At 38.7% G+C, this 26,769-nt stretch overlaps 1 protein-coding gene across 10 annotated transcripts; it reads right to left on the bottom strand.

Annotated features, from left to right (window-relative positions):
- Nucleotides 1-4,354: 4,354 nt before the first annotated feature.
- XKR9 (XK related 9) lies at nt 4,355-26,663 on the bottom strand. Of its 10 annotated transcripts, XM_051768987.1 has the most exons (6): nt 26,520-26,663; nt 24,423-24,508; nt 22,480-22,646; nt 21,490-21,599; nt 9,837-10,060; nt 8,186-9,391 (listed from the first exon to the last, which is right to left on the bottom strand). In XM_051768987.1, the coding sequence occupies exons 4-6, from the start codon at nt 21,522-21,524 to the stop codon at nt 8,748-8,750; spliced, it is 903 nt and encodes a 300-aa protein (XP_051624947.1). In that variant the 5' UTR covers nt 21,525-21,599; nt 22,480-22,646; nt 24,423-24,508; nt 26,520-26,663; the 3' UTR covers nt 8,186-8,747. The 10 variants fall into 10 exon arrangements, with proteins under 10 accessions (XP_051624962.1, XP_051624961.1, XP_051624947.1 ...); XM_051769002.1 differs by lacking the exons at nt 21,490-21,599; nt 22,480-22,646; nt 24,423-24,508; nt 26,520-26,663 and adding exons at nt 4,355-5,954; nt 16,141-16,690; nt 20,138-20,699 and having other exon boundaries at nt 9,305-9,391; XM_051769001.1 differs by lacking the exons at nt 21,490-21,599; nt 22,480-22,646; nt 24,423-24,508; nt 26,520-26,663 and adding exons at nt 6,025-8,165; nt 16,141-16,690; nt 20,138-20,699 and having other exon boundaries at nt 9,305-9,391.
- Nucleotides 26,664-26,769: the final 106 nt, after the last annotated feature.

Below are 26,769 nucleotides of genomic sequence, written 5' to 3'. Positions count from 1 at the left end.
AGTTCTCACGATCCAAAATTTTCAAGCCAGGAACATTTGCTGCATGTTGAAACTGTAACATGACTGCATTTGGGGAATTTCTGTAACTAACAACCCAGGTGCCCCTAAGTGTCCCTGCTTGAGCAGGGGGGTTGGACCATATAACCTCCATAGGTCCCTTCCAATCTCAGCTGTTCTGTAATTGTGACACAGCTGGGCAGAAAGATAAGTAATAAGTTAGTAACAAAATTATGTCAGGGCCAGAAGTACAGCAGTGGCACTAGTGTAGGCATTGGAGGATGGAGAAATCACACAAAGCCATGAAGGAGAAGGACAAGACCTGGGAAAATGAGGATATGTGCATAGAAGCAGTAAAATGGCTGAAATGGGAGACTGACAGACTTACGGAGACAGAAGGGATGGGTGGAAAAGACACCGGACAAAGGTTCCTGAAAAAGGTGTGACAGAACCTCTGGTATAGAGAGAGGAGGACTACCTAGTGCTCCTCATCTGAAAGAAGGTGCATGGCATCATAATTTGTGGACGGGACACTGACACAGAAAGGAAGAAAATGTGGAAAAGTAGGCCATGTATGTACAATAATTAGGCCTGCAGAAGCAAGGGAACTATGCAACACTCAGATTATCTTTAGATAAGCAGCAGGGATGAGGTGCATCAGAAAAGCCTCACTTGGGGGCACTTATCTGGCTGCACAGCCAGGCTGTCCCCTTTCCTCCTGTGCAGGAGATGGGCTCCTGCCCTCTCCACAGGCACAAGTGAGGGACTAGTGGAGACTGAGCTGAAACAGGGGCTTTATGCTGGAACAGAGCAGGAACTAACCTGCTTCTTCTTCCTCTCTCTTCTACACCTCAGCCCCACTCAGGTGGTTTCCAAAATCCTATTGCCATTTGACCTACCCAAGCACAGACTGCCTGCGTGTCACACAAAGATGCTTCTTGCTGAACAGCAGCAGCAGAGCTCTGTTGAACAGCAGCAGCATTCACAGAAGATGAAGGAGTGAGAGAGACAAGGTATGGGCAAGTCTCTTCTGAAATTACTTTTTAATGGCTTGTGATGTTGTATATGCTGTTTTCTCAAGCTGTGCTCTGACTGCCAGATGATAAAGCGATGGTGAATTGCACTTGCTGAGAACTTGCTTCTAGAGGTCAGTAGGCAGTAGGGGAATCCTACTAAATCTAAAATTTACAAAACAGGCCCTTTTTCTTTTTTAGTATGGTACCATATTGAATTGATCCATTTACTCCCCTGAGCAACACCTTTAACTTCCTGAGATTTGCTACAGCAAACTGTATCAGTAACCACAGATCCTTTCTAATCTACTGCTGAGAAAGTTCTTTTTTAAAACAAAAATTCACACAGAGATCTTAAATCATGTAGAACTCTTGGCTTGGTGTATGGCTGTCTGACATATACATAAGATACCACTGACACAATATTGTTGGGACTTCTGTACGCAGCAAATAAGTCATTGCTTTGACAGTCACCCATTTGAACATTTTATTGATAAATGGAAGCTGGAAGTGGAAGACAGTATTTTACTGGCATTCACTTGCTTGTTTCCCAAGTGGATGAGCTGAGCACCTTTCTCAAAACATGCAAGTGTATGTAGTCATTAACCAGCAAACGAAGGGCTGGTTTGCACTGCACTTTGCATGTGGTGGTTGGTAATTGCCCAGCCTCAGAGGTCCAGCCCACTGTGGTGAGGGAAAAACAGTCATTGCCTATGACAAGGCCTGCAAGTTAACAGTTTCTGTTCTCCCATGTGCAGTCCCTCATTAGCAAAAAAAAAAAAAAAAAAACAAAAACCCAAAACCAAACAAAAATAACAACAAAAACCCTTGTGGTTTTGTGTTTTGGTTTTCTTTCTGATGGAGGAAGGCCACACCCAGCTGCTTTAATTATACTTCTAAATACATACATGTAAACATTATTTCTTTGGCTTGGAGAACATAAGTGAGGAAAGGCTTTTTGGGGTTTCATTTCTTCCATCAAAGAAAGACATAAATTAGTTACTGATAGCTACAATTGTTGTTCAAGTCTGATTATAATTATGGATGTCAAATCAGTAATTATAATTTTATAGTCATTTTTTTCACACAATAGTCATTCTTGTTTGAAATTGCCATGCTTATTTCTGTTATACAATTCTTGTTTAACAGAACACAGTAGAAATGGACATGCAACTTGAAATGTAACTTTGCTTATATTATGCTTTTTTAAAATGCTGTTGATTACGGTAACTGTTTGCTAATGCACTAGCTCATTAGCTTATGCAAATTCTGGTAGTGTCATTTAAGAAGTTGTTTATAAGGGACTTCTTCCATATTATGTGGCCTAGTCTGTTTTCCCTTGTGTTTATGTAACTGTGCCATTCAGCTCTGCAGAATATAAGGTCACACTCGGTTAAGTCCATGTACTCAAGGCCATGGTAGAGCATCCAGGAAGAATTCACCAGGGGTAAGTTCCTTCCACTTTTCTTCTCACATGAGAAAATAGGGCCATATCAGCAATTTGCACCTAATAAAAGTTGATAATGCATTTATCTTTCAAGAACTTGAGATGGTTGCTTTTGGCACAGAGGACATTAATACCAAGCTTCAGAGAAAGGTTACTTATTTCAACATGCTGTTCAGAAGTGGTCCAAAGTCTTTAATAAGGTAGTCTGAAATGCTAAATGTACGCCTTTATGCCGAAGAAGCAAATGAAATTCAAAGGCTCTCAACACCTCAGAATAGTCCATGTCAATAGGATAGAGAAGATGCATTCCTACCATTCAGTTTTTAGGATTCAGTGGTTGAAACAGCCAACTAACATCCCTTTGCTCCCTATATAAACAACCTGAGGAAAAAATCTTACTGATAATTTACTGGAGTTCTGCTACATATGATAGTTTTACTATGCAAAGGGTCAGTTACATAACCTAGTTCTACCTACCTAAAGTGCACACGGTTGACATTTTTGCCATAGTCAAAAGGAAAGGGCACCTCCTAAAGGAACATTTATCACATCCTAAATAGGTGGTAGGATAGACAGGATGGCAGTCCCTTGGGTGTGAATTTTTTTCTCCATTGGTCAAAGAGAACCTTATACAACTTAACATGCAATTTGAATTAATTGTGTATGACAGAAATCTGAGGTATATACTAACCTACAAGTAAGGGTACCAATACCACTCAGGTAACACTGCCACACACTAGTGAATGTGACAGAGCAGCACAGAGCTATATGAGGTACTGTTTTCTGCTTGAGAGTGCTGACACAAGCAACTGACAGGAGACGAAGACTTATTCTTTTAAATCTAAGTTTAGGAATGTCTATAGCCCAGCAAAATACAGCCCCAAACAGTGTGGAAGAGACCTGTAGTACAAGGTCTTAATGTGTCATTGTACCTATTGTATGACACCATTTTCCAGAGCCCAGATTATAAAAATACTCTCTTCTCTCTCTGCCTTTTCATCCAATTCAAACAGTATGACAAAGACCTGATGGCTTACAAAACTATCAATAGCACTCAGTCTCCAACATGACAGTGGCATGTATCCCCACTCAGCTTAACTTCAACCAGGTAAATCCATTTCTTCTCTCAGCTGAATAATGCAATGTTCACTAAAGATGCACATCTTCATGAAGAACGTAGTTTTTTGGAAAACCTCAAATATAAGCATAGCAGAATTATAAAAACCTAATGGCAATTTTCTGAAGTTGCTCAAACTTCTATGTGAACACACAGAAAAATTCTGATGACTAAATACCTGCCATTGAAGAAGAGAAGCTGTTTTTTCAATCATGGGCTGAATATTCACCAAAAGAAACCTCTGAAGGAAACTAGGCCCTAGAGAAGGCAGCAGCTGAACTTATACTTTACGGTGGCAACCAAACACTCAAAGAGGGAAGAAGAGATAAGACAAAGCTTCTGCACAGAAATATTTGTGCTACAGTGCATTGAATTCGAGTAATTAAAAGTCATGGTCTCGGAAAAAAAAGATGAAAATTATGTTTGAGATTTCTTTCACCTCTACTACAGCATAACATACTTCAAGTTAGACTGAATGTGTGGATTCTGTTATGTGGAAAAAACACCAGCTCCCATTTTCTCTACCCACTATGCCTTTCTCTGTACCTTCATCTTTGCAAGTGACCTGCAAACATGTAGCTTTGTCATTTATTTTATGACAGCATCCAGGAACTGTCCAGTAACATTTGGCCCTTTATTTTCAGCAGTTTACTTACTGCTCACAGATCAAAATTATTAACTATCTCCTTTCTAGGCTTCCATTACAAAATGTCTCTGCTGAATCAGAGAGACTTGAGATCACTTGTAAGTGATCAGATAAAGCATTACAGAACTTTACTACTAATTTTTTGTTGCTTTCCAGATCCAACAGACAGATTTTCTTCTACATATTGTCATCCTAGACACTTCAACAAAGTGCCACTAGTAGTAATGATAATGATAATGATAATGATGTTCTGTTATTTACATCTGTGTTCACTGTCAGAAACAAAAACCGTATGCTAAAAATAGAAACATATAGAAACCAGAATACAGCCATAGGAAGGCCAGTGCAACTTGTATTTTCAACAGATTCTAGCAGGTTACATTGCTTGAAGCATCACTGCCTATACTACCAAAGTCTGCATTTTACTAAGCTAATGAATGTAAGACTTGCATAGTGAGAATCTTTGGTGTGACTTGTATTTTTTATATGTTAGCTAATCGGAGGTAAAAGAAGAAAATTTTTTTGTTGAAGATGGACTCCAAGGGATTAGCTGCACTTCATTCAAATATCTATGGCACAGCCCATCTACTTTGCTATTCTTCTACAAAAATTCTGTAAAATTAAACTAGAGAAGCGCATGAAGAGGTAAAACAGGACAATTCTTCACTTGGAATTAATGACAAGTACATGTACTTCTTCAGGTTCAGACAAGATATGTTGTTTAACCTTTCAAAGCTTATCTTTTCCTGGAAGAATGTACACATGGTGAAACCTGTGGGCAGAATGTAGGTCAGCCTAAAAATATTTGAGCTCTGTGCATGCTTCTACACTGCATAATAAAAATGAGAGATGCTAGTTTTGAAACCATCCTTGAGATGTAAGACTCTATGGTAGAAAAAAGAGATGGTACTTCAATGTGCAAATATACAAAGGTTAATGTTTGGGCTTGGGGCTTTCAGTAAGAAATATGTCTAGTACTAGAACCGAGCAAGAGGTGCAACTCAGCACTCTGAAGGGTTAAAGTGAACTTTAGTCTTCCACCAATCACCATTTGGTACTGTATCTTCATAAATTTCCCCCGTTTATGGAGTGTTTTTGATGGCAGGCAATTCTTTGTTGAAAGTTAAGTGCTCTTTTATATGAATAAATAAAGAAGGCATTGGTTTGAATGAATACATTATTTTGACAAATGTTTATTGGAAACCCAATTATGGCTTCATAAATCAGTGCTATCTGTGGTACATCAGGTGAGCTCACCCATGCCATCAAATGGCACGTTGAATATTAGTAAGATAATTAAAACAATTCCGTTGAATGTTGTTCTTCTTACCCAGGTCTGTCAGTAGTCAAAACAGGAAGAAATTGTTTATTAATTTTATTTCACTTATTAAAATACTTCTTGTAAGATGTAATGGGCATACTTAACACCAAAAAAAAAGGGAGAAAAAAACCCATTTGTTTTCAATTTGCAGTTAGATTAAAATGACAAGGTCAAGCACAACGCATGAACTGAGTGGCAGCTGAATTTTAAGATTAGTCAGGAACAGAAAGGATATGTATGAAGTCTATTGTTTAAACTTTACATCCAGGTGAAGTGGGGCTTTTTTTGTTTTGTCTGAAGTGGTCACTGGTGATATGAAATGTGTCTGGAGTCAGTTCATGTGCTTTCTTGTCCACTCCACCACAGTGATTCTGAGTTAGAATGACCAAATTAATAAGAAGCCATTTTCATATCTGTGAAAATGAAGGGAATCAAGTGAAAAGCTTGAACTCAAGGTCAAGAAGAGAGGGAGGACTTTACAGTTGAAACATTTTTATTCTCATAATATTCCCCTGTAGATAAAAATCTACAGGGTACAAGCTACCAGGAATTCCCATCTCTTGAGGCCCTATGACTGACAGCAAAATGGAGACATATCGGTGGCAGGACACTGAAGGTCTCTTTAAGCTTTATTGAAACAATATACATGATTTCCCCAAGGATCATTTCGCTGTTTTAGGATACGGCTATATCCACAAGGATTTACAAGCATAAAGTACGGATTGAAACTGAAGTAATTGGGTTTGCTGTATATTTGAATTAGAGTGATATAAACAGCCACTTAGGTATCTTTCTTACCAACTCAACTTCAGCATAATATTCCTCTTAGTGGCACAGAAGAGGGGGCGAGGAGACATAAGAACAGAAGGTAGCATAATATTCAGCTTTTCTCTCATGAAAGAAAGTGAGTGTTAGGAGTTGGCCAGAGAGATGGCAATGAAATACTTTTATTTGGAATTTCTCAGTACATTGAAAGGAGAAAAAAAAAATCAGCAGGACAAATTCTTTTGCTTCACCAGAAACTAACCTTCCTCCAGAGCAACTCGGGCTCCAGATTTCTGTCAGCAGGCAGACAACCTGGAGGCCCCAGGGTTGAAACGCCCACACTAGGACTTCTCAGGATCCCATATTTCCCCAGAGATCTGCTTCTCAGATAATGTATAAAGTTTGAGGTGGTCTTCAAAATAATGGGTAGACAAAAAGTTGTCATTTTCTTCAAGACAGAGATAATATTCTCCATTTCCCACCATTCTTTACTCTAGTTCCTCCTCAGGATTTTAGATAAACAAACAAGTGTGGGAAGCAATATAGGGATCATCTTCACTATTTAGGATCCTATTTTTTTCATAGCAAAATAAAAGTATATTCAGCCTAAAACCAGGCTAGCATTTTGCTGCCAAGGACACCATCACTGGTAGTAAATACTCTGCAATAAAGGAGACAGAATTTAGGGCAATCATGGTGCATGAGGTAGGGTGGAGCCTTGGGCTTTTTCCTCTTACCTAAGAAGGAATGTTCCAGGGCAAAAAAATCTGGAAATCTGTTTTCCAGAGTAGAGAGAAGTGAAGATACTCTTTTATATATTAATTTTAAAAAAACTATTGCTTTAGTCTCATGGATTGTGCTTTTCTATGTCTTAACTTCTGGACCCATATTTAGTTCTCTCTAAGTGGAAATGAGGGATTTTAGAAGCGAACTCTTCTCATTACACTACTTTCTCATGTGCAGTCTCAGAAAGTCAGACCATTCAGTTCAAACTATGCACATAGAAATTCATTTCCTTGACGAGGATTAAGGAGATGCACGTGGTTTGCATGGTAAATAAAATGTGGACACGGAACAGGAAAGAACCACGTTTAGAAACTTCGGTAAGATTTGGTAAGGCTGGAAGAGTAACAAGAAAAAGGCATTCTGCAGTCCATGAACTTGATACAAAAGGCACAAGACATGGTTCTTGAGCACCCTAACTATCGACCTTATTATCAGCCATTCCTCCAAAGTTTCAGGGAAGTTTGCTGTTAATCAACAATGCTAAAAGATTTGGTTCCTGGTGAAGTTTATCAGTTTTTCTTATCTCTAGTCTTTTTTTCTCAGACCCTGTTTCCTCCCTTTGTCTGTAGCCACTTTAACTGCAAATGTGACTTACTGGCAGTGAAAATGGGAGAGAAAGAGCCCCAGATTTTCATAATACAGATTTAAAACACGGAAGCTCTGAAATACTTCCCCTTAAATTTTATTTCTGAAGATACTGACTATCAACCTTACTTCCTTTGTTTTAGCATTCAATGAAACGTTGTCTAATTTCACTCTGCCTTCTGCCAAAAATTCTTGATGGACAAGATACTTATTATATCTTTTCCCAGTCCCTGTGAGTGCAATTTATCAGAAGTCACTCCTCTTTTCTCTTTTCTCCAGTGACAAAGAGCATACTGCATACCTTGCACAGCCTCCTATTTCAGTGGAAACCACCATTGAAAGTGTTGCATCTTAGAGCCCAAAGGAGACAAAAGCTTTATGGAAGATAGTTCTTCCTTTATATGCAAAACTCCTGTTGCCATCCATAAATCACTCAGGCTGCTATTATAACCCCAACAAGCTGGCATCACCCCTAAGTACAGAAGATTCTGTGAAAGATTAGCAGAACAAAAACAACAAAGGAGTCATTAAAACACCTAGAAGATAAAATGCTTGAAAATATCTCCCCAAATTTCCTTGCTGCAAGACAGTGATTAAGCCATAAATCAAAGCTATTCTTCTTTAGGGGATGTTTAGGGAGAAGGCAGTACAGTTTGTTACCATGTGCATCTAAAAACGAACTGCAGCTCTTACACTAATGGGGAAAAGCAGATAACTGATCACTGCCCACTGCCTTATTTTTAACAGAATCAACATAAATGAATAGAATGTGGTTTTAATGCTAGGTTTCATTTTATTAACTTTTAGCTTTTCCTATCTTACATTTGCATTTTGAAAAAAAACTAAAACAGTGGAATGTGTTGGATAGATAGATTGTTTCTTTTTCAAAAGTAACTTTCACCAGCAGGTGAATATTCATGTTACAGTTTTTGTACAGCATCACAGAAAACAAATAGTTATTCAAAGTCAATAACTCTGGTCCCTTATGTGATGATACATACGAAACAAGACAGAGAAACAGATTGTCCAGTATTTGCTTTGAAGTCTTCACAAAAAAAGATCTATACCATTCATGGCATTAAAAAATTTTGAAATCTGCTGGTTTTCACTCTATCTTTTTGTCCTGTCATTCCATCAACTTGATCTAAACATACCTGTGGTCTGCAATAAGTAGTCGGATGAAAATGCTTATAATAAACAACAAGAAAAATAATACCTAACACCAGATGTAAAATAGTTAAGATGATCACAATTGTAAAATGCATTTCCTTGATAATGGAAGGTTTCCAGAACATATATACAAACAAAATACCTAGAGTTACTACAGTGTGAGTAGCATAATAAATAGAAATGCAAACTTTCGTTCTTCTCTCCTTTATGTTAAAAAATGTAAAAATTAGAATTATTCCAACTACAGTTCTGTACAGATATTCCATCTTCTTAGATTTGCAAAATGTTGTACGTTGTTTCAAAGTCCAAGTGAAGCCACAGATCCAAAGAAATATCAGCAGAATTACAGAAATTCTAACACTCAGTAGAGTGATAAGTGAAATACTGAGTACCCAAGAAGTGATGGTAAGCAGTTTATAGAAGAGATACATGAACTTGGAAGGCACACAAAATTCACCTTTGTCAGGCAGAGATTTTTGTAATGACATCTGATAATCAACCATTGAAAGGGAGATACCACAAAAAGACATAAAAATGGCAGCATCTAGACAAAACACAAGGAAAAATGTTAAACCAGAGAAGAAGATACTTATTTTACATTATAATATCTGAATGAAGTTTTGGACAAGTTTATGCTTCTTAACACTTTACCACAATTTTATATTTACTCTGTGCTTCATAACAAGTCACCCTAATTTTAGGGCTCACTTTAGTTACCTAAATCTAGGCATCTGATACCTGTTTGGTATGCCTGTGCCCAGCCTATGGTTCTTAAAGGTATTGCCTAAGTGACTTTTTATAGTGAAATCTTCCTTCTCATTGATTTAGCAGACTGGACCATCCAATAGACAGAAAATCTAATTAAATGAAGGTAATTATACTGTGGAATGTGTGTTTTCCAAGGTATGTTTAAAATGTTATCCAATCACATGAGTTATATTTTTAAGTAAGATACTCAACTTGCAAATTAAGGAAAAAGACAGACTCACATTGATAGCAATTAATTTTGCCATGTTGCATGAGGATGTAAATCTGGACAAAAAGTTGTGGCGTGGTCTCAAGAAAAGCCTTGAACACCCTGAGCATGTTAATATCAGTCACTGCATCAATAGCTTGTTTTTTAATGAAGTTGGAAGGATCTGTTTCTGAAGCATTTCCACTGCTTTTTAGTTTAAATGCAGCTTGGCAGCCATATTTCAAAGCAAACCAATACCTAATAAAAAAAGAAAACTGATTAGACAGCAGTTTTTAGAAGAGCAACCCAATAAAATTATATAGTCTAACAACAACTTTTCCCATTTCATTTTCCACTGATATTTATCTTTGAATGTAATCTAGCATCTTCTACTAAGCTAAAATTTTTTCTGATATCTGTCTGGTATCAGAGATATCAGAAAATCATTTAAGCACAGCAATACTGTGCAATATAAAAACTAACAGAATCAGACTTGTCTGAATAAAGATTACAAGCTTTGTTTTGTTAGGTTCTTATTTCTTTGAAAGTACTGCATTTCTGAAAATTCCCTTAGCATCTCTCCTCAGTCCCTCTTTGGGATACTCATTCACTTTTTTTGTATCTTTCTAAGAGTACTAGTGAATATTCAGCTCTGAACATCCACATCTATGTAAGTATAGTTTAGAGCCATAAGCTCAAGTATAATCCCTGATGAATTGCAAACATATAACAAACTTTTTTTAAAAAAAATCACTACAGTGTTACTTTCTAAATACTCAGGAATATAGCAGTGGATCACAGTCTCCTTCTGCTTACAAAGGGAGCTAGGAAGAATTCCTGACTCCTTCGGGGGTTATAAGATTAACACCTTCAGCATCTTTAAAGACCAAATCCTTTGACCACAGGGGAGACAGCATCAGGGGTTCTTCCCAGCTACAACCAAGACAGCTGGGATTGGCAGGTGCTTGGTTAAGAGCATGCTAGAGGACTCAGAACTTATTCCCTGATATGTTAAAGCATGTTGACCATACAAATGAGAATTGTAACATGGAAGCATTGGTAGGAGTAGGTGTGGAGCAGCTATGCTACTATTAAAGAGCCTTAGAGGAAGAGCCTTTGCTCTTCTCCTTGCAGAGATTCATAGACCACATCTCTGCCATTCAGGCTGATTCCTGATTCCATGAGCTGGCTCTAGATCCATTATTTACTCCCAAAGGAAACTCTTTTCTACTTTTATGGTTTTGTATGTTTTTCTTAGTATTCTCTGAATAATCACTCATAAGTAAAGAACTGAACTGTTTGGCAAGGCATCTATAGCTTTTTCCGTTTATAAAACAATTAGTATTCCAAAACATCTGGTTCTCATCTGAGATGTAAACATCTGGAAAGTTTGCAATGTTTTCAAGAAAAAACAATTGGGTAGACTGATCTGCTAGTTGTCCGTGGACTCACTCACCAGAGCCTGTGTTTGTCCAAGCAGCAAGAAGTGGAAACCAGCTGCAAAAATTTCAAGCTGTGGAGCTCACAGCTGAGAAGGCAGGTGATATGCAGGGCATGTTGTAAAAGGAATATTTTAGCTGGATGCACACCTGAAATCACTTGTCAGTTTTTCAAAGTGCATTCCTTCTGAGCATGGTATACTAGGTTTATATTGTTATAAGATGGTATGCTATAGTATACCATGAAGTATACTCCTGACTGTATATAATACATTGGTTTCTTCTAGAAAAGTCAAAATATTTCTATTGCTCTTTAACTATATATTAAGCACAGCGATGTTCTCTGAGCTCCATGTGCTTTTGTCACTGTAGTTCACTGTGAGAAATTTTTCATCATTTAAAAGTATCTTGAGCTTACACTCCCATTGTCATCTGCCCATTTGGCATGCAATAGAAGGACATTTTAGGAAGGGTTCATAGCCAACTTTTAGGCCTAGTGTTGGACAACTGCATTCCCAGCCTAAGGCAAAGTTCAGTCCATACTAAAGAGTAAGTCAGGTTCAAATTTTCTCCTTTATCATGCCCATGGCTCACCTAAACCCTGTGCCTGCTCTGACCCTATCATAGTTATATTCCTATAATCTATTTTCCTATAATATATCTATTGCTGTAGAAGCTCTGTGCTTCAATATTCATAAACCGTAAAAAGTCTTTCCAAAAAGGTACTTCAACTGTAATAAAAAGACATTAACTGAAAGTATTGGATTAGTTATGTATTTTAAGTAGATGTCCATCTTAAACTGAAGGTGAAATGGGTATGTCAGTAATACAGACAAATGTAGGTTTATAATTTACTTTTTCTTCCTCTAAATTCATTACAGAGAATATGTTTTGCATTAATTCAAGGTATATTAGCTACTTGGAAGCCAACAGAGTAAAAAATCCATAATTTCTTTATAACTGGAATCATCATATGTGAATGGTAAAGAATTATCAGTGTTTCTAAATATCATATTCGCTTTGACGGGGGAAAAAAAGGTTTCTGCCTTTGCAGTGTTGCTTTGTGGAGAACACAGATGATAGGGCTCCTACTTGTTATAAAAACTCATGGAAACACAGCTCCACCGTCTCTCTGTTCTTGAGATGCTCCTACATTTTCATCATCATTTCATAAGGGATGAAATTTGCTCCTTATCTCCTGTAAAATTAGGAAGGCTTTGTCTCTGACTGGGAATTCACAGAGGTGACAGCTATTTGGTTTTGTTGCTTCACAGCTTCACAGCCTTCACATGTGACAGGCAAGCTGCCTTGCCAATGTTTCCATATCACATGCTTCCCCTCAGATTTCCAATGAGAACTTTGCAACACAATCCCAGCATTACACTACACATCCCATCTCATCACACTACACTGTTGAAGATTTGAGTGCCATTTAGAAGTTCATACAGGCAGGGTGTGAGCAGCCTGGCAATAGTGACTGTCCTGTCTAAATTCTGGTCACGCTGTCACAGTATTCAATGTCATATAAATTATATAAATCCTTAATCAAAGGAAAAATACTCTCTGTTGCATACTAAACTTCACCTTCTAAGTATCAAAATACTGGGATTAAATCCACGAAACTGATGCAACTAAGTCAGGACTTAGGGCAGTAAATATATATTAAGAAAATGTGATCAAACACAAGAATCATAGAATAGTTTAGATTAGAAAAGACTTTAAGGCCATCGAGTCCAACCATTGCTCTAACACTACCAAGTCCACCACCAAACCATGTCCCTAAGTGCCACATCTACATGTCTTTTAAATACCTCCATGGTTGGTGACATCACCACTTCCCTGGGCAGCCTGCTTCAATGCTTGTCAGACCTTGCAATGAAGAAATTTTTCCTAATATCCAATCTAAGCCTTCCAGGGGCAAGTTGAGGCTGTTTCCTTTCCTCTCATCCTATCATCTGTTACTTGAGAGAAGAGATTCACCCACACCTCACTACAGCCTGCTTTCAGTTGTGGAGAGCAATGAGTTTGACACAGGGTGTAGGGTAACGTAACCTCAGTGACACCTCCAAGCTAGATGAACCATCATACTTGCTATTACTCAGTTCCACTTGCAGAGCCTCACACCTGTTGTGGCAGGACACCTGTGAAGGTAGTCACAGAGGAGACACACCTGGGAAGGAACTTGTTGCCATTGCCCCGTAGCCTTAAGTCGCTGTGCTCAGCCAGGTGGAGAGAGGATAGGGAATTGTCCGTATCATGTCCTGTGACTGTTGGGCCTGTCTCAGGGAAGGCCAGGTGTGATTCTATCTGTCTGCCCCTCCCTGATACTCCTCAGCCTACTCACTTCCTCCCAGAGCTCTGCCACTATGCAGAGGAGTTCCTTTACCTGGATGCACCTCCCACACATGTGCTCACTGCTGCCAGCTGGTACTAACTCAGAGCAGGGCCCACACTGCAGCCCAGCATGAGGTATTAACAGAACATCATCTATCTTGGCTCTGAATTTTTCTCATTGTCTTTTAAAAACATATAATTAAATAATCTCAGACTCAGCAAAGCACTCACATTTACTCTCATGCCTCATGGATTTAGAATTAATCTTTACAAATATGCAAAAAAATCTTCCATCTGCTCCTTTTCAGAACATCAGGGCATCCTGATGCTACCTTCAAGCATCAAGAGACACAATAGCACCTGCCTGTATCACAACAGCTTCTGCCTGTATGGCCTTCTATTCTGAAAGCAAAGGTTAGAAACTGCTAAAATGTAGTCTCCAACAGGTGTGTCCTTGACTGATGTTGCAAACTGCTACACATCAGATGGCTCCAGAATTCATATGGTGCCCTAGAGAAATGTCCTGCTTTCCCACATTCCCTGACTGTGTTATTGTTTTGTTATCTGTTATGTCACAGACTGTTCTCGATTCTACCAACATCTGTGTGAACCACTTAAGTTAGTCAGGCTGAAAATCATTGTAGTCAGCATAGTTAATATACACTTTACCAACTTAATTAGGTCTCCTTGCAGAGAATAATATTTCATATAAAATACAATTTCAGGTATACATTCTTTTCATTAAAAGAAACTAAAGCCTTATTAGATATGTAATATTTTTATTTCATTTTTCTTTTTTAATATATATATGTATATACATAAGTGTATACACATATATGATTTTCATATTTATTACTTAGCATTGGCAGTGTGATAAGATAACCAAACTGATTCCCATTGTGCTGTGCACTGTACAAACATGACAAAGTTCCAGTAGCTAAAGGGTACCAGCTTGTAAGTCACCAGTACCTAAAGGGAGCCTAGAAGAAAGCTGGAGAGGGACTCTGTACAAGGGTATGTAGTGATAGAACAAGGGAGAATGGCTTCAAACTGAAAGATAGTAGGTTAGCATGAGATATTAGGAATGAAACTCTTTCCTGTGAGGGTGGTGAGGCACTGGCACAGGTTGCGCAAAGAAGTTGTGGATGCCCCATCCCTTGAAGAGTTCAAGGCCAGGTTGATCTAGTGGAAGGTGTCCCTGCCCATGGCAGGGGGGTTGGAGTGAGATCATCTTGAAGATCCCTTCCAAATCAAACTGTTCTATGAGTCTAAGTTCCCTGGTTCAAAGATGCAGCAAGTAATGTAAAAGGCATATGAGAAATGGAAGAAGCGAAGAAGGAAGGGAAAAAATGAAGAAAGATAATTTGGTAATCTTCCCAATTCAAGCATCCTAAATTCACTGGCCAAGACATATTTACTGGGGAGGCTCCCATTTTCATCTGTAGTTCAGGTTCCTGTCCCAAATGACCTTCTGGAGAAGTTCATCTTGACAAGTATGACCTGACTCGTGACAGAATCTATTTTTATCCATTGACTGCATCCTTAGACCTGAGAGACTCATTGTCTAAATTAACTGCATAAATCAGATGACTAAGAGGTAGGACATGAGAGAGTTGTACCTTGATATTCCAAAGAAAACACATACAACAGGAAGTAGCTGGTCACAGAGGTACAAGCACAAATGCCAGCTTGCTGTTATCAGTTTATACCTTACAGTATGCATTTTCAACCTGCTGAATTGTGAGGAGTGGCTGAAAGAACTTTGCAGTTTATACATATCATCTTGGAAGTTTTCCAGGTGTAAGTGGCAGCATAGGAGAAAATATCATTTGTGCAACAAAGAACAGGAGATCAAGTAGAAAACACTGTCAGTGCAAAGGGCAAAATAATGTTTGCTACGTAATAAGCCACTCAGAGAAGATGGGGCTAATTCTGGGAAAGAAGATTCAAAAGATACAGAAATTCATGGTAAGAGGTATTCATTCAGGAAAGGGTATGAGTTCAGGTAAGTCCAAGAGTTTTGTGGATTACCTTAGAGTTAAGGTAATTACCTTAGAGCTAAGCAAAGATTCCTATCACAATTAACTCAGTCCCTGCAGAAGTACTGCTGCAAGTGTTCTTATATGCAGCTATTCATTTCTCTATTGAATTTTGGTTGTTTTTCTACATATGGTTAGATTCTCAGGTTGAAAAATTACCTCTTACTTCAGCTGTTTAGTGTGCATAACATCACTTTGAAAACTTATATTTATCAGCTACAACAGTACTACACTATAAAGCAAGCAGTTTTATTACATATGCCATATCAAAAGGCTGATTAATCAAACAGAATTGGGTTGTGAATGATAAAAATTATTACTTACAAGTAAATAAAAGAAGATCTGAAGGTACATCAAAACCCGATAAAATTTACCCTGGCAAAAGCAGACAAAAATCTCCTTCCTTTCATAGTAATTGTTAAGGCCAGAACTGGTCTTGTCCCTGAAGTCATACTAAGCATTTCTTAATAACTGTCTTAAAGGAACATGATTTCTCATTTTAAGATAAATTTAGAGGTTTACGTACCTTATAAAAATTCCACAGTGAAAGAGATGAACTAGAAAAATCCATTTCAACTTCCCAGTATCAGTACCTTCCCAGTCGTTTTTAAACCATTCATAACTAAATATCTGAGTTACTAATGATGAAATACCTCTAAAACACAGTATCAATATACTCCAAGAATATTGTCCTTGACAGAAATATTTACTAGCTACCCAAAAGTCCACTCCAATATCAACTACATAAATTATAATTCCGCCAACTAAAGCAAAAAAATTCTGCTTAGTAAATTTCATCATGTGTTAGACTGCCACTTATCATTCTCTCCTCACTTCATGTAAAGGAATCTAAATGCTTTACTACAATAGAGTCTTTTTACTGATGATACCTCCTGCTCATAGGGCTCTATGCAAAGAAAAGTTGGGTTATGCATTTTTATTATGGCAAAGGGACTTGCATTTTTCTGTGTTCTTGATCTAAATATTAAATTAACTTCCTTGATACATATCTATTCTGGAAAAGATAAATGTAAATTGTCTTTTTAATTGGTGGAGTCATTCTTCATTAGTGGTTCCTAAAAACAAGAAGAAAAAAGAAGATTAGCAGTAGCAATATCTCCCTCATTTAAAGTATCATACAGCAAATTCTTTAAATTCTCACAACCATTTAAATAGGCAAGCACAAAATACAGAATGTAATGAGATATCAGTGAACAATCAAGCCAAGAGACGTGCATTTCTGAACCTGCTGAGGTCACTCTCCCAACCAGTGATTCTCCACTCAGGCAGCCGTTGAGGTAATTCCTAACGGTTGCAAAACACTAAGAAACAAGCAAGTTTTTAAAAGCAGTTTATGGGGAAAAGATTGATACCTTTCCAGGAGTTTCTTAACTTCTGAGCTCTTCTCCTTTACTGTATGCAGCACAAAACATTGAGAAAACTTCTGTCTTGAGTGCACACAACTGCATCAGAGTACACATCATTCTGCAATTTCCAACTGCGTTACTGCATTTGTGTGCATACATCTAGTGGTTTTATCATTCCTGCTCTGTTTTCCACATGCAGCAAGAAAGTGCTGAATAGGATTGCAGCTCTTCTGTTAAAGAGGCTTGTAATGACCTGACCTGCACCAGTCTACACCTCTTTGAGAATTGTCTCCCAAGCTGTGTGAGAAGTAGCTACATGCAGATGATTTAACTACATAGTCCACTACAAATAGAATTAATTTGCAGTTTGAACTACATTTACACTGCCCAACACTACAAGGATTCTTTTGACTTCTTTGGGTAGTCCTTACATGTTTTTCCTCTGTAGATCTTTGGTATTTGCCAGGTGAAACAGAAAAGCTATATGGCAGTACATTCTTGGTCTCATTCATGTCCAACTGTGCAAAGCTAAAAATTAAAATGACAAAATCCCTTATCTCATTTACTTGTCTTAGGAAAAAGGTGCTGGCAGCAAACACAAAGGATGGGATGCAGAACATGGCAACCCCACTGGGTTTGGGGTGGTGCCAGTGCCAAACAGCAGCAGACAATACATGGGGAACAGCTGGGCCAGGGATCTTAGAGCAGGGGAAGGGCACGTGTAGGCAGGTCCCTTTGGATTTTTGTGAATTCAGGCACACTGCCACAGAGGAATGAAATGAGAGAATTGGTTAATAACTCATGAACAAAGGTAATGACTATTCTTTGCTTGTGTTGACTGGGCTCGTCTATGCTGTGACCCAGGTATAAACCCAAAAAAGAGAATTTAAGCTCTTAATTTCCTAATAAAGACAAGTGGGAACATAACAGCCTGAAAAGGTGATGAGTGTCTAAACACTATTTTTTTGGATCTAGGCCTTAGCTTTTTCTAGCCTCTCATTCTATCTCCTACTTAGGTTTCATGTCCTGGTCCAGGCAATCTTTCAGCTGGGATAGTTGGAATCCTTACACTGTTCTTTCCTATCCCCTACAATAAAATACCACTAATGTCTTTCAAATCACTAACGCAATTTATATCCAATTCACATTTAGATTGTGGGAAGTGGACTTCACTACAAAGTCCAACATAAACCAAACTTTGTGTTTACAAACACAAATAGACAAGTTAACCATGAGCCAGCAGTGTGTCTGTGTGGCCAAGGTGGCCAGTGGCATCCTGGGGTGCACTACAAAGAGTGTGGCCAGCAGGTTGAGGCAGGTTATTCTACCCTTCTACTCTGCCTTGGTGAGGCTGCATCTGCAGTACTGTGTCCAGTTCTGAGCTCCCCAGTTCAATAATGACAAGGAACTACTGGAAAGGGTCCAGCAGAGGGTTATGAAGATGATTAGGGGCCTCTAGCAACTCTTCCAGGAGGAACAACTAAGAGAGTTGGGCTTGTTCAGGCTGGAGAAGAGACAACTGAGAGGGGATCTTATTAATGCATACAAATATCTTAATGCCAGGTGTCAAGAGGATGGAGCCAGACTCTTTTCAGTGGTGCCCAGCAACAGGACAAGGATCAACAAGCACAGACTGAAACACTGGAAATTCCATTTGAATATAAGGTAAGACTTTACTTTAAGGTGAAAAACCACTAAACCAGACTGTTCAGAGAGGTTGTGGAGTGTCCTTCTGCAGAGATATTCAAAACCCGTCTAGATGCAATTCTGTGCAACCTGCTCCAGGTGAACCTACTTTAACAGGGAGGTTGGACTAGATGATCTCCAGAAGTCTCATCCAACCCCAGCTGTTCTGTGATTCTTTGAAATGTTTTATATTTGAAAACTTGTGTAGGAACCAACAAGAATTTATTGCTACTGTTCATTCATGAAAATTCCAAAGGAAACTGTATTTACTCTATATAACATCATATCATTCTGCAAGTTGACATACCACCTTTGTCAAGCTGTACCCTTTTTTGTAACAAGAACATTATGCATTGCTTTTAGAACTGATTAAAACCAAAACCAAATATAGAAACAAACCAAAGAAAACAAAAAAACCCTGGTCAGGTCCATTATCTGACTGCTGCAGGAAGCACAACAGCAAAAGGTTAGTTAGTCAATAACTAGATTCAAACAGAAAGTTCTTTGGAAGGCAATTTATGGCCAAAATAGGCAGTATATCAAGGTTCACATTTAATGAGTAATACTGTACTAGACATTCCAGTGGCAAGGATTGGCCTCTAATTTTGCACCTGAAATAAATAAAAAAGGTAACTGGATTCATCTCTCTTTACAGCCTCCCCATCCTTTTGTATCTGAGCACTTCACAAAGAGGAATATAAGAAAGAAAGTTTTATAGGCTATGTCCAGACTCCTCTGAAACAACAGCAAGAAGAGTAGCTGTGAGCCAGGTGATTTCTACCTCTGACAAGCCTACTGTCCAAACTGCTGCCACGCCAGCAGTCTGCAGACCTGTCTGGACATCTTGGTAGTAATATGAAGCCATCAGGTAAGCTAAGACAAATGAAGAGCCACACCAAGCGTGGCAGCTTGCTTACTGTCTCATAATTATCTTGAATAAGGAATCTAGTCTTGAAACAGCCTTGGAATGGCTGGTAAGACACAGGATTTACATTTTGCTCACAGTTACCTAAAAAATTGCTACCAGAGACTCACAAATCTGTACTGACAGATGTCCAATGTGAGTTCCAAGTGCAAGCACCAATGCCTGCTCACAGGTGCACCTGCTCTCAGATGAAATCGCTGTTGAAGATCTCAGCCTTTAATATCCCCTATATTTTATGCATGATAGCACTCCAAAGAGCATCGTGGTCTCATGTACAAGGAGGGGTTCAATCAACTGCCACAGGAGAGAGGGTCTTGTATCACTCAGAAATATATTGTCCCCAGTCTTATTAAACATATGAGATCTAACATGACAGGAGCAAGAAGAGTAAAGTGACTGTCAGTCAGCATAAATATAACTGCTCTAAAAACTAAAATACTTTAAGAGCATCATTTTGTAATAAAGCAGAAACAATAAAATGTGATTAGAAAAATCCTTCCTTTTTCACTATACATTTAAAATCATATTAAAAAATGCAGGGTTACCTGAATACTGGCCATGGATAGAGGTTTTTTCAGTTCAAAAATTGTAGATTTGCATATTTGCAGGTTTCCCATCCATACCTTTACAAGATTTGCAATCCAAAGAAAGTTAAAGGGCTTACTGATATAACACAAAGTGAAACTAAATTCATATGGAAACCATGTGACACAGTTAATGATTTGCTACCTGTAAAGAACTGTCATTCTTAAGAATATATTCTAAAAATTCTATTTTAAAAACTTTAGAAGTCCCTGTCTATAGTTAATATTAAGCTTAACAGATTATAAAATTCCTTCAATAAATTAAGTTTACTCTATAAAAATTAAAAAAAAAAAAGAACCACATTTTTTTGCTATAGTTGAAAATTGTAGTACAATGCATTCTAAAAAAATGTACAAAAAGCTTTTCTGTGCAATGATACATGAAGAGTCCACACATCTCCAAGGACAAATGATTAAAATTGCTTTCCTCTGGTGAAACTACAGGTGTTTGCACAAGTCTGCTCCAGCTGAGCTCTTGGCACTCAACATGAAATTTTTATTCATGTTTAAAATAGCTGCAGGGTACAAGGTGCAAGTGTTGTGCACACCCTCAGCCAGAGCAGTCTATAGCTTTTATAGCTCTAGACTAGGAGGATAGGAGGTACAATCCTATCTTCATAGCAAACATAATATCAATGCTTGCCTTTTCTTGTGCAACTTCCTGCTTCCCCTTATAGGTCAGAAACATGCTACTCCTAAGCAGTCCTTGCAGTGCTTGAAATACCATTATTTTCATGTCATCACCTGAAGAACAGAATCAACGGATCAAGTGAATTTTCCAAAGCTAAAAAACCCAGTGCCTGAAGCCAAAACAGTACTGCATTATTCCTGGTTCAATTGCACATGGTTCATTCCAGTGAGACAACACGCTGGGAAAACACCTTAGGACATCAGTGGGGCCATAATGGCCTTCTGAATAAATGCAGCAGAGGCCTTTCTGCCTGTGCAGAAGCATCTTGGGGATGATTCAAAGATAACAGGCCTACTGTGTGCATGCCCAACAAGCTCTTTGTAATGGCTGTGAGCAACATGAATTCACTAATTAAAAATGTAGTTTTATATTGCTCCACAATAAAATCCCAGGGATGTCAGAGAAGAAGCAGCTCAGCAATTACAATGACACCTGTTCTGTCCCATAAGTGGCCAAATGAATACAAGCATTCTGTCAGAATATAGCTTTTGGAGACGATATTTCTTTTAAACTCATATTAGGCTACTGCGTTCTTTTGCAGCAAATTGAACCAACATAAACCTCTATAATATTTGCAGAGAAAAACAAAATAGTTTCATTATGCCAATCCTGCCTTGCTTACTCCTGACTTGATTGTTCCACTTGCAGAAGATCCATTGGAATGGACTTGGCCACTGATTCTTCACAACATTCACTTCACTGGAACCTCGATGGATGAGACTGCAAGAGTAGCTGCAGACAGATGGACAGTGGCAAACTGACTGGACTAGACTATTTACAATTAGCAGCTTTTACCAAGAGTGTCCCTCTCTTTGGATCTGGGCCAAATTTGAAAAGCACCTGCTCTCCAGTACAACATAGGTTTCTTTTAAACCCTATAAAATCTCTACTGATCTTAGTCAATTATTAATATAATTCCTTTCTGTATGAAAGATGTTAGTCATCTGAGATATGCTCTCCTTGAATTATAAAAATATACATAATTTAGCAGCAGAGCAATAAATACATTATATACTGCATTTGGTATATAGTTTTAAATTCTTTTAGCTCCACCACAGCTTTTTAAAATTTGTAATAGGCTTTCCAAGCTATTTGCCCAAATAAAAACTAAGCTACAGATTTAAATCAGCCACATCACAAATTCATTGTTGTGACCTTTGTTATAATTTAAAAATGACAAAAACTCTGTAGCACAGAGAGAGAGGCAAGGTTTGTGTATCTGATTCATGGAGTGTAAGTCAAGCAGCTCACAAGCTAAATTACAGGCTGGATAATTAATTTGTCTTCTGGTTAGACTTGGCATCAAAGCAAGCACATTTCTAAATTGTGACAGATCTCCTCTGGTATTCAGTACACATCCTTTTATTTGGTTCCAAAGGGGGTAGGAAGGACCTTTTCTCCCTGCTTTGATTAGTGTTAACAGGACCCTGAACATTTTATCTTTGAATTATTTCAGACATTGGAAACCAAGGTCCTCACTGGGATAAGCATAGAAATACCCAGGATGAAATGCTGACCTAAAAAATTTCTGAAGATTTATTGTGTGTCTTTACTTTTGATACTTTCTTTGCAGTCAAGGAATGTTTTTGCCATTGGTATTAAGGGACGTTACCCAAGAAAATGCATGGCTTGAAAGAATATAGTGGTTGATGACTTCATCTCAGTGTAATAGATCCCCCTGCTTCTTCATGAATTATTCCTGCATAGTTGTACAAGCTGCCAGCAGTTTTCTATCATCATAGCTTCTTGGTACCCTGCTACAGCAGAACTCCTGGTCACCTGCCCAGGGAACGCAAAAGTATTCATGTTCTGAGCAGCATTAACATACAGGTTTTTAGGAGAATCTTACAAAGTCACAGAACAGCTGAGGTGGGAATGGACTGATGGAGGTCACCTGGTCCAACCCCCCTGCTCAAGCAGTGCCATCTACAACAGGCTGCCCGGGACTGTGTCCCGATGGTTTGTTAATACCTCCAAGGAGGGACGCTACACAACCGCCCTGAGTAACCCGTGTAGCACTTGGTCACCCTCACACTGAAGAAGTGTTTCCTGATGTTCAGAAGGAACCTTCTGTGAGCAGTTTATGCCCATTGGCTTTGGTCCTGGCACAGGGCACCACTGAAAACAGCCTGACTCCATTCTCTTTGCTTTTACCCTTCAGGTATTTATAGGCATTGATGAGAACCCCTGAGCCTTCTCTTCTCCAGGCTGGACAGTCACAGCTCTCTCAGCCTTTCCTCTTACAGAGATGTCCCAGTCCCTTCAACATTGCCTCTAATCATCTCCCATAAATCTGCTGATCTGACTTCTTATATTTTCTACACAATGTTGCCTCTTAATGTAGGAATCTTGTAGCCCGTGGCCTTCCTCTCTGCAAAATCTTCTTCACTTCTGTTTGGTTTAAGGTCTCTTTACTTATCTCTGTACCAGATAAAAAGCATAAAGGAAGAAATATTCTACAAGTACCAAGAAATCTTACTTTTATAAATAGCATCTATAATTGCATTAAAATAACTTAAAAATCTACCAACTAAAAATCCTCTCAACAAAACTTACATGTACCAATGTCTATGCAGATAAGTCTGTCAAGACATTTTCTATCTACTATTCAGTTGATTCTGTCTAACTACTACAGAATTACATGCTTGTGCTTAGTTCTATTAGGCTATTACACAGACACAGTGGAGAGGCATTTATCCTCAACATTTACAGTTAAAATGTGGAAGAAAGCCAAGTGCCAGTACTCAAAAGATTTCTTGAGTGCTAAAAATTCAAAGAGTGACACGGTGGGATTTTCAGAAATACCAATCTGTGTCTCACAGTTGTTACAAAATAATCTTCCATGATACATCACATTGTATATTACCAGCAATCTCTTTCTAGGTTTATTGAAACTCAGCTTTTTTTTTCTTTTTTTTTACTGGTAGCCTAACACTATCTACTGCAGAACATTTTTCGCCTCAAAATTTTGTCTTAACAATGTAAAACAGAAGAGAGCGCTATAAGAACCTCAGGATATACACTCATATTTTCTTGTACCACATTAGAGCATAACAGCAAGACTTTCACTACATGCCTATTAACTTCTGTATTTGAAGAGAAACAACAGACTTTTTTAAAAGATGGGCTTGTACAGGAAATGAAGATAATAGAACTTGCACTTCGTTTTCCAAAGGCACCATTGCTGCCACCTACAGATGAAACAGATTCATAGCTCCTGCTAAATAACTGGCACCTTACTATTTCTGAGTAATCAACAGGTAAAATTCAGATAAATAATTTCAGAAACCTTCTCTAAACTCAGAATTGTCTTAAAAGTAGAAAACCACTTAAATATGCAATTTGCCTTGGGTTAGGTAGTAACTTCTTCTAATGACGCAGCAACTAAAGACTGAAAATGGGTTGAATGTACCAACAAATAGCTACAAATTAAGTACAATAGGGCACCTCAGGATTAGGTAAATTCAGGTCTAGTCACAGTTGTTTATAAAACAATATAGAGGCAAATGATATGGGATGAGATTGGAATATTTTGTATAGGGTTTTCTAGCTTACTTCAGCAGCACACCTGCACACAAAAAGGCTTCTTTCCTTTGACCTGAAACATCCTTTCTGTTGTCTGTAGTTAATGCTTTAGTGATCTTGAGAATAAAAAATAAATGCAATGGGTTTATACCTCAAATAAGTAAATAGATATTCTAAATCTCAAATAAGTAAACGTTTATTATATAAATCAAAGAAATTATCTAGAAGGCCTAAATATAGGGATTATCAGCATCAGTGGCACATTTTCTGTCTGTGGCTTTTGTGATGCCAACCAATTAACAGCTGCAATTGAAGTCCATGTCCAGGAGTAAATTTTTTTAATTACTACATGATATAGGCCTGCATAAGGTACTGCCTGGCAAGTCACTTGTGCATCATGAGGCAAGGTATTTGGCTGCATGGGTGACTGCAAGGTAATGCAGCTGACGGGTTAGCAAGCACTTTAAATGTAGCTAAACTAGCACTGAAGACACAGCCTGGAAGCAAGCTTGCTGTTGGTCCTTGGACAGTGAAGGTGCATCACTGCTGTCTGGCCGAGTAGCATTTGTTCTCTGACCTTTGAGGCCAGCTGAAAATCTGAGTTGTGAGCCGATACCAGCAAGTGCAGCATGGCTAGGCAGGCAGCAGGACCTACCTCAGAGCTGCCTCCCTGCCTTGTGCCATCCCCTGCCTCGCACTGCCCAGGGAGCCAAAGGCATCAGGTGGATCTGTGCCAAACCCAGAACCAGTTCCCAACATGGGAAGGAGGAAAAAGACGCAGTGTTAGAGTGGGGAACACCAGTTTGTCATGCATGGCAAGATGCAGACATTTGTTAGTATCTGAAGCTTTTAATAGCACATCTCCTGGCATGTATTGCATGTATTACCTGCCCACAATAGCATTTAAGTCCATTTAAAAAAAAATTAAACTTTGAATTTTCATGAAGTTACAAAGTTCTGTTGAAGCCACAAAGTTTTGTTTTTCAGTTCCATGCTGTGCACTGAGTTGTTTGTTTCTAATAAGTCTTTTGGAACTTTGCCTATCAAGATTATGTTTGGTGATTTCTGTCCCTTCAGAAGAAAGTGAGAATCTGTTCTGTTTGCCCATGCAAATCCTAGAAATGGCCCTAGATCGCACATAAGAGTTGCACCTCTATTTTCACATAATGAACATTTAAGAAAAAAATATGCTACCACCAAACACTTTTTGTTCTTTGTATTGCTACGATCATCTTAGAAATTTACATTTATTTGTTATAGGTAACATATGGGATCTAATATAGATATAAAACAATCAGATAATATTTGAAATTCTAATATTGGTAACATTCCCGTAATAATATTACCTGCTTTTATTTCAGGTTAAATTATGTTTATTCTTCATTTACAAGTGGTTTAAGGAGAGAACAAGCCTGCCCTAATTTCTTTAACAATGTCAACTGAAAGGCAAATAATTGGGGGTTTCAGAAGGGACACTGCAAAGCCAAACAGGTGAATTTCAGCACCTTGCAGACTCTAGAATGAATGCTGTTTGCAAACACAATATTACTACCTGACAGTGACAAAATTTCACAAAATCACAGAATGGCTGAGGTGAGATCACTGGAGGTCATCTGGTCCAAGCCCCTGCTCCAGCAGAGCCACCTAGAGCCAGTTGCCCTGGACCATGTCCAGATGACTTTTGAGTATCTCCCAGAATGGAGACTCCACAACCTCCTTGGGCAACCTGTGCCAGCTCCTGGTCACACTCACAGTAAAAAAGCGTTTCCTGATGTTCAGAAGGAACATCCTGTGTTTTGGGTTGTGCCCCGTTGCCTCTGGTTCTGGCACTGGGCACCATGACAGGACAGGCAGCAATGGCCCTGTGACAGAGCCTAGCTCTGTCCTCTGTACACCCTCCCTTTACGTATTTATATACACTGATGAGATTTTCCTGGGCCTGCTCTTCTGCAGGCTGGACAGTCCCAGCTCTCTCACCTCTCCTAACAGAAGAGATGCTCCAGTCCCTTCATCATCTCACTGGCCCTTCACTGGACACTCTCCAGTAGCTCTCCTTTTTTTTTTTTTAAATGCTGAATCCAAAATTGCTCCTATATGCCATACAGAGCATATATAGCTCCTACATACTCTGTAAGTGGGCACGTTCCTAGAATATAGAGAAGGTGCAGCTGCCCCTGCAACAAATTTCTCTGGAAGAATCCTGCAGAGCCTGGACCTGCCTCTCACTGAGCAGCAGCGAGGCACCGACCGGGAAAAGGAGGACTGATTTCTACTGAGAACTGTTCTCCACGAAGGATAACTTTATCCCGGTGGATCGCCACGGCGTTCGTAGGCAGAGGCCGAGTTTCAGGCGAACCCGGCGGCCGCCCCGCCTGGG

This window comes from Manacus candei, unplaced genomic scaffold (assembly GCF_025592945.1).
Source record: "Manacus candei isolate 608988 ecotype Guabito, Panama unplaced genomic scaffold, ASM2559294v1 h1tg000008l, whole genome shotgun sequence".
NCBI classification, from domain to species: Eukaryota; Metazoa; Chordata; class Aves; order Passeriformes; family Pipridae; genus Manacus; species Manacus candei.
This window is presented reverse-complemented; position numbering and strand designations above follow the sequence as displayed.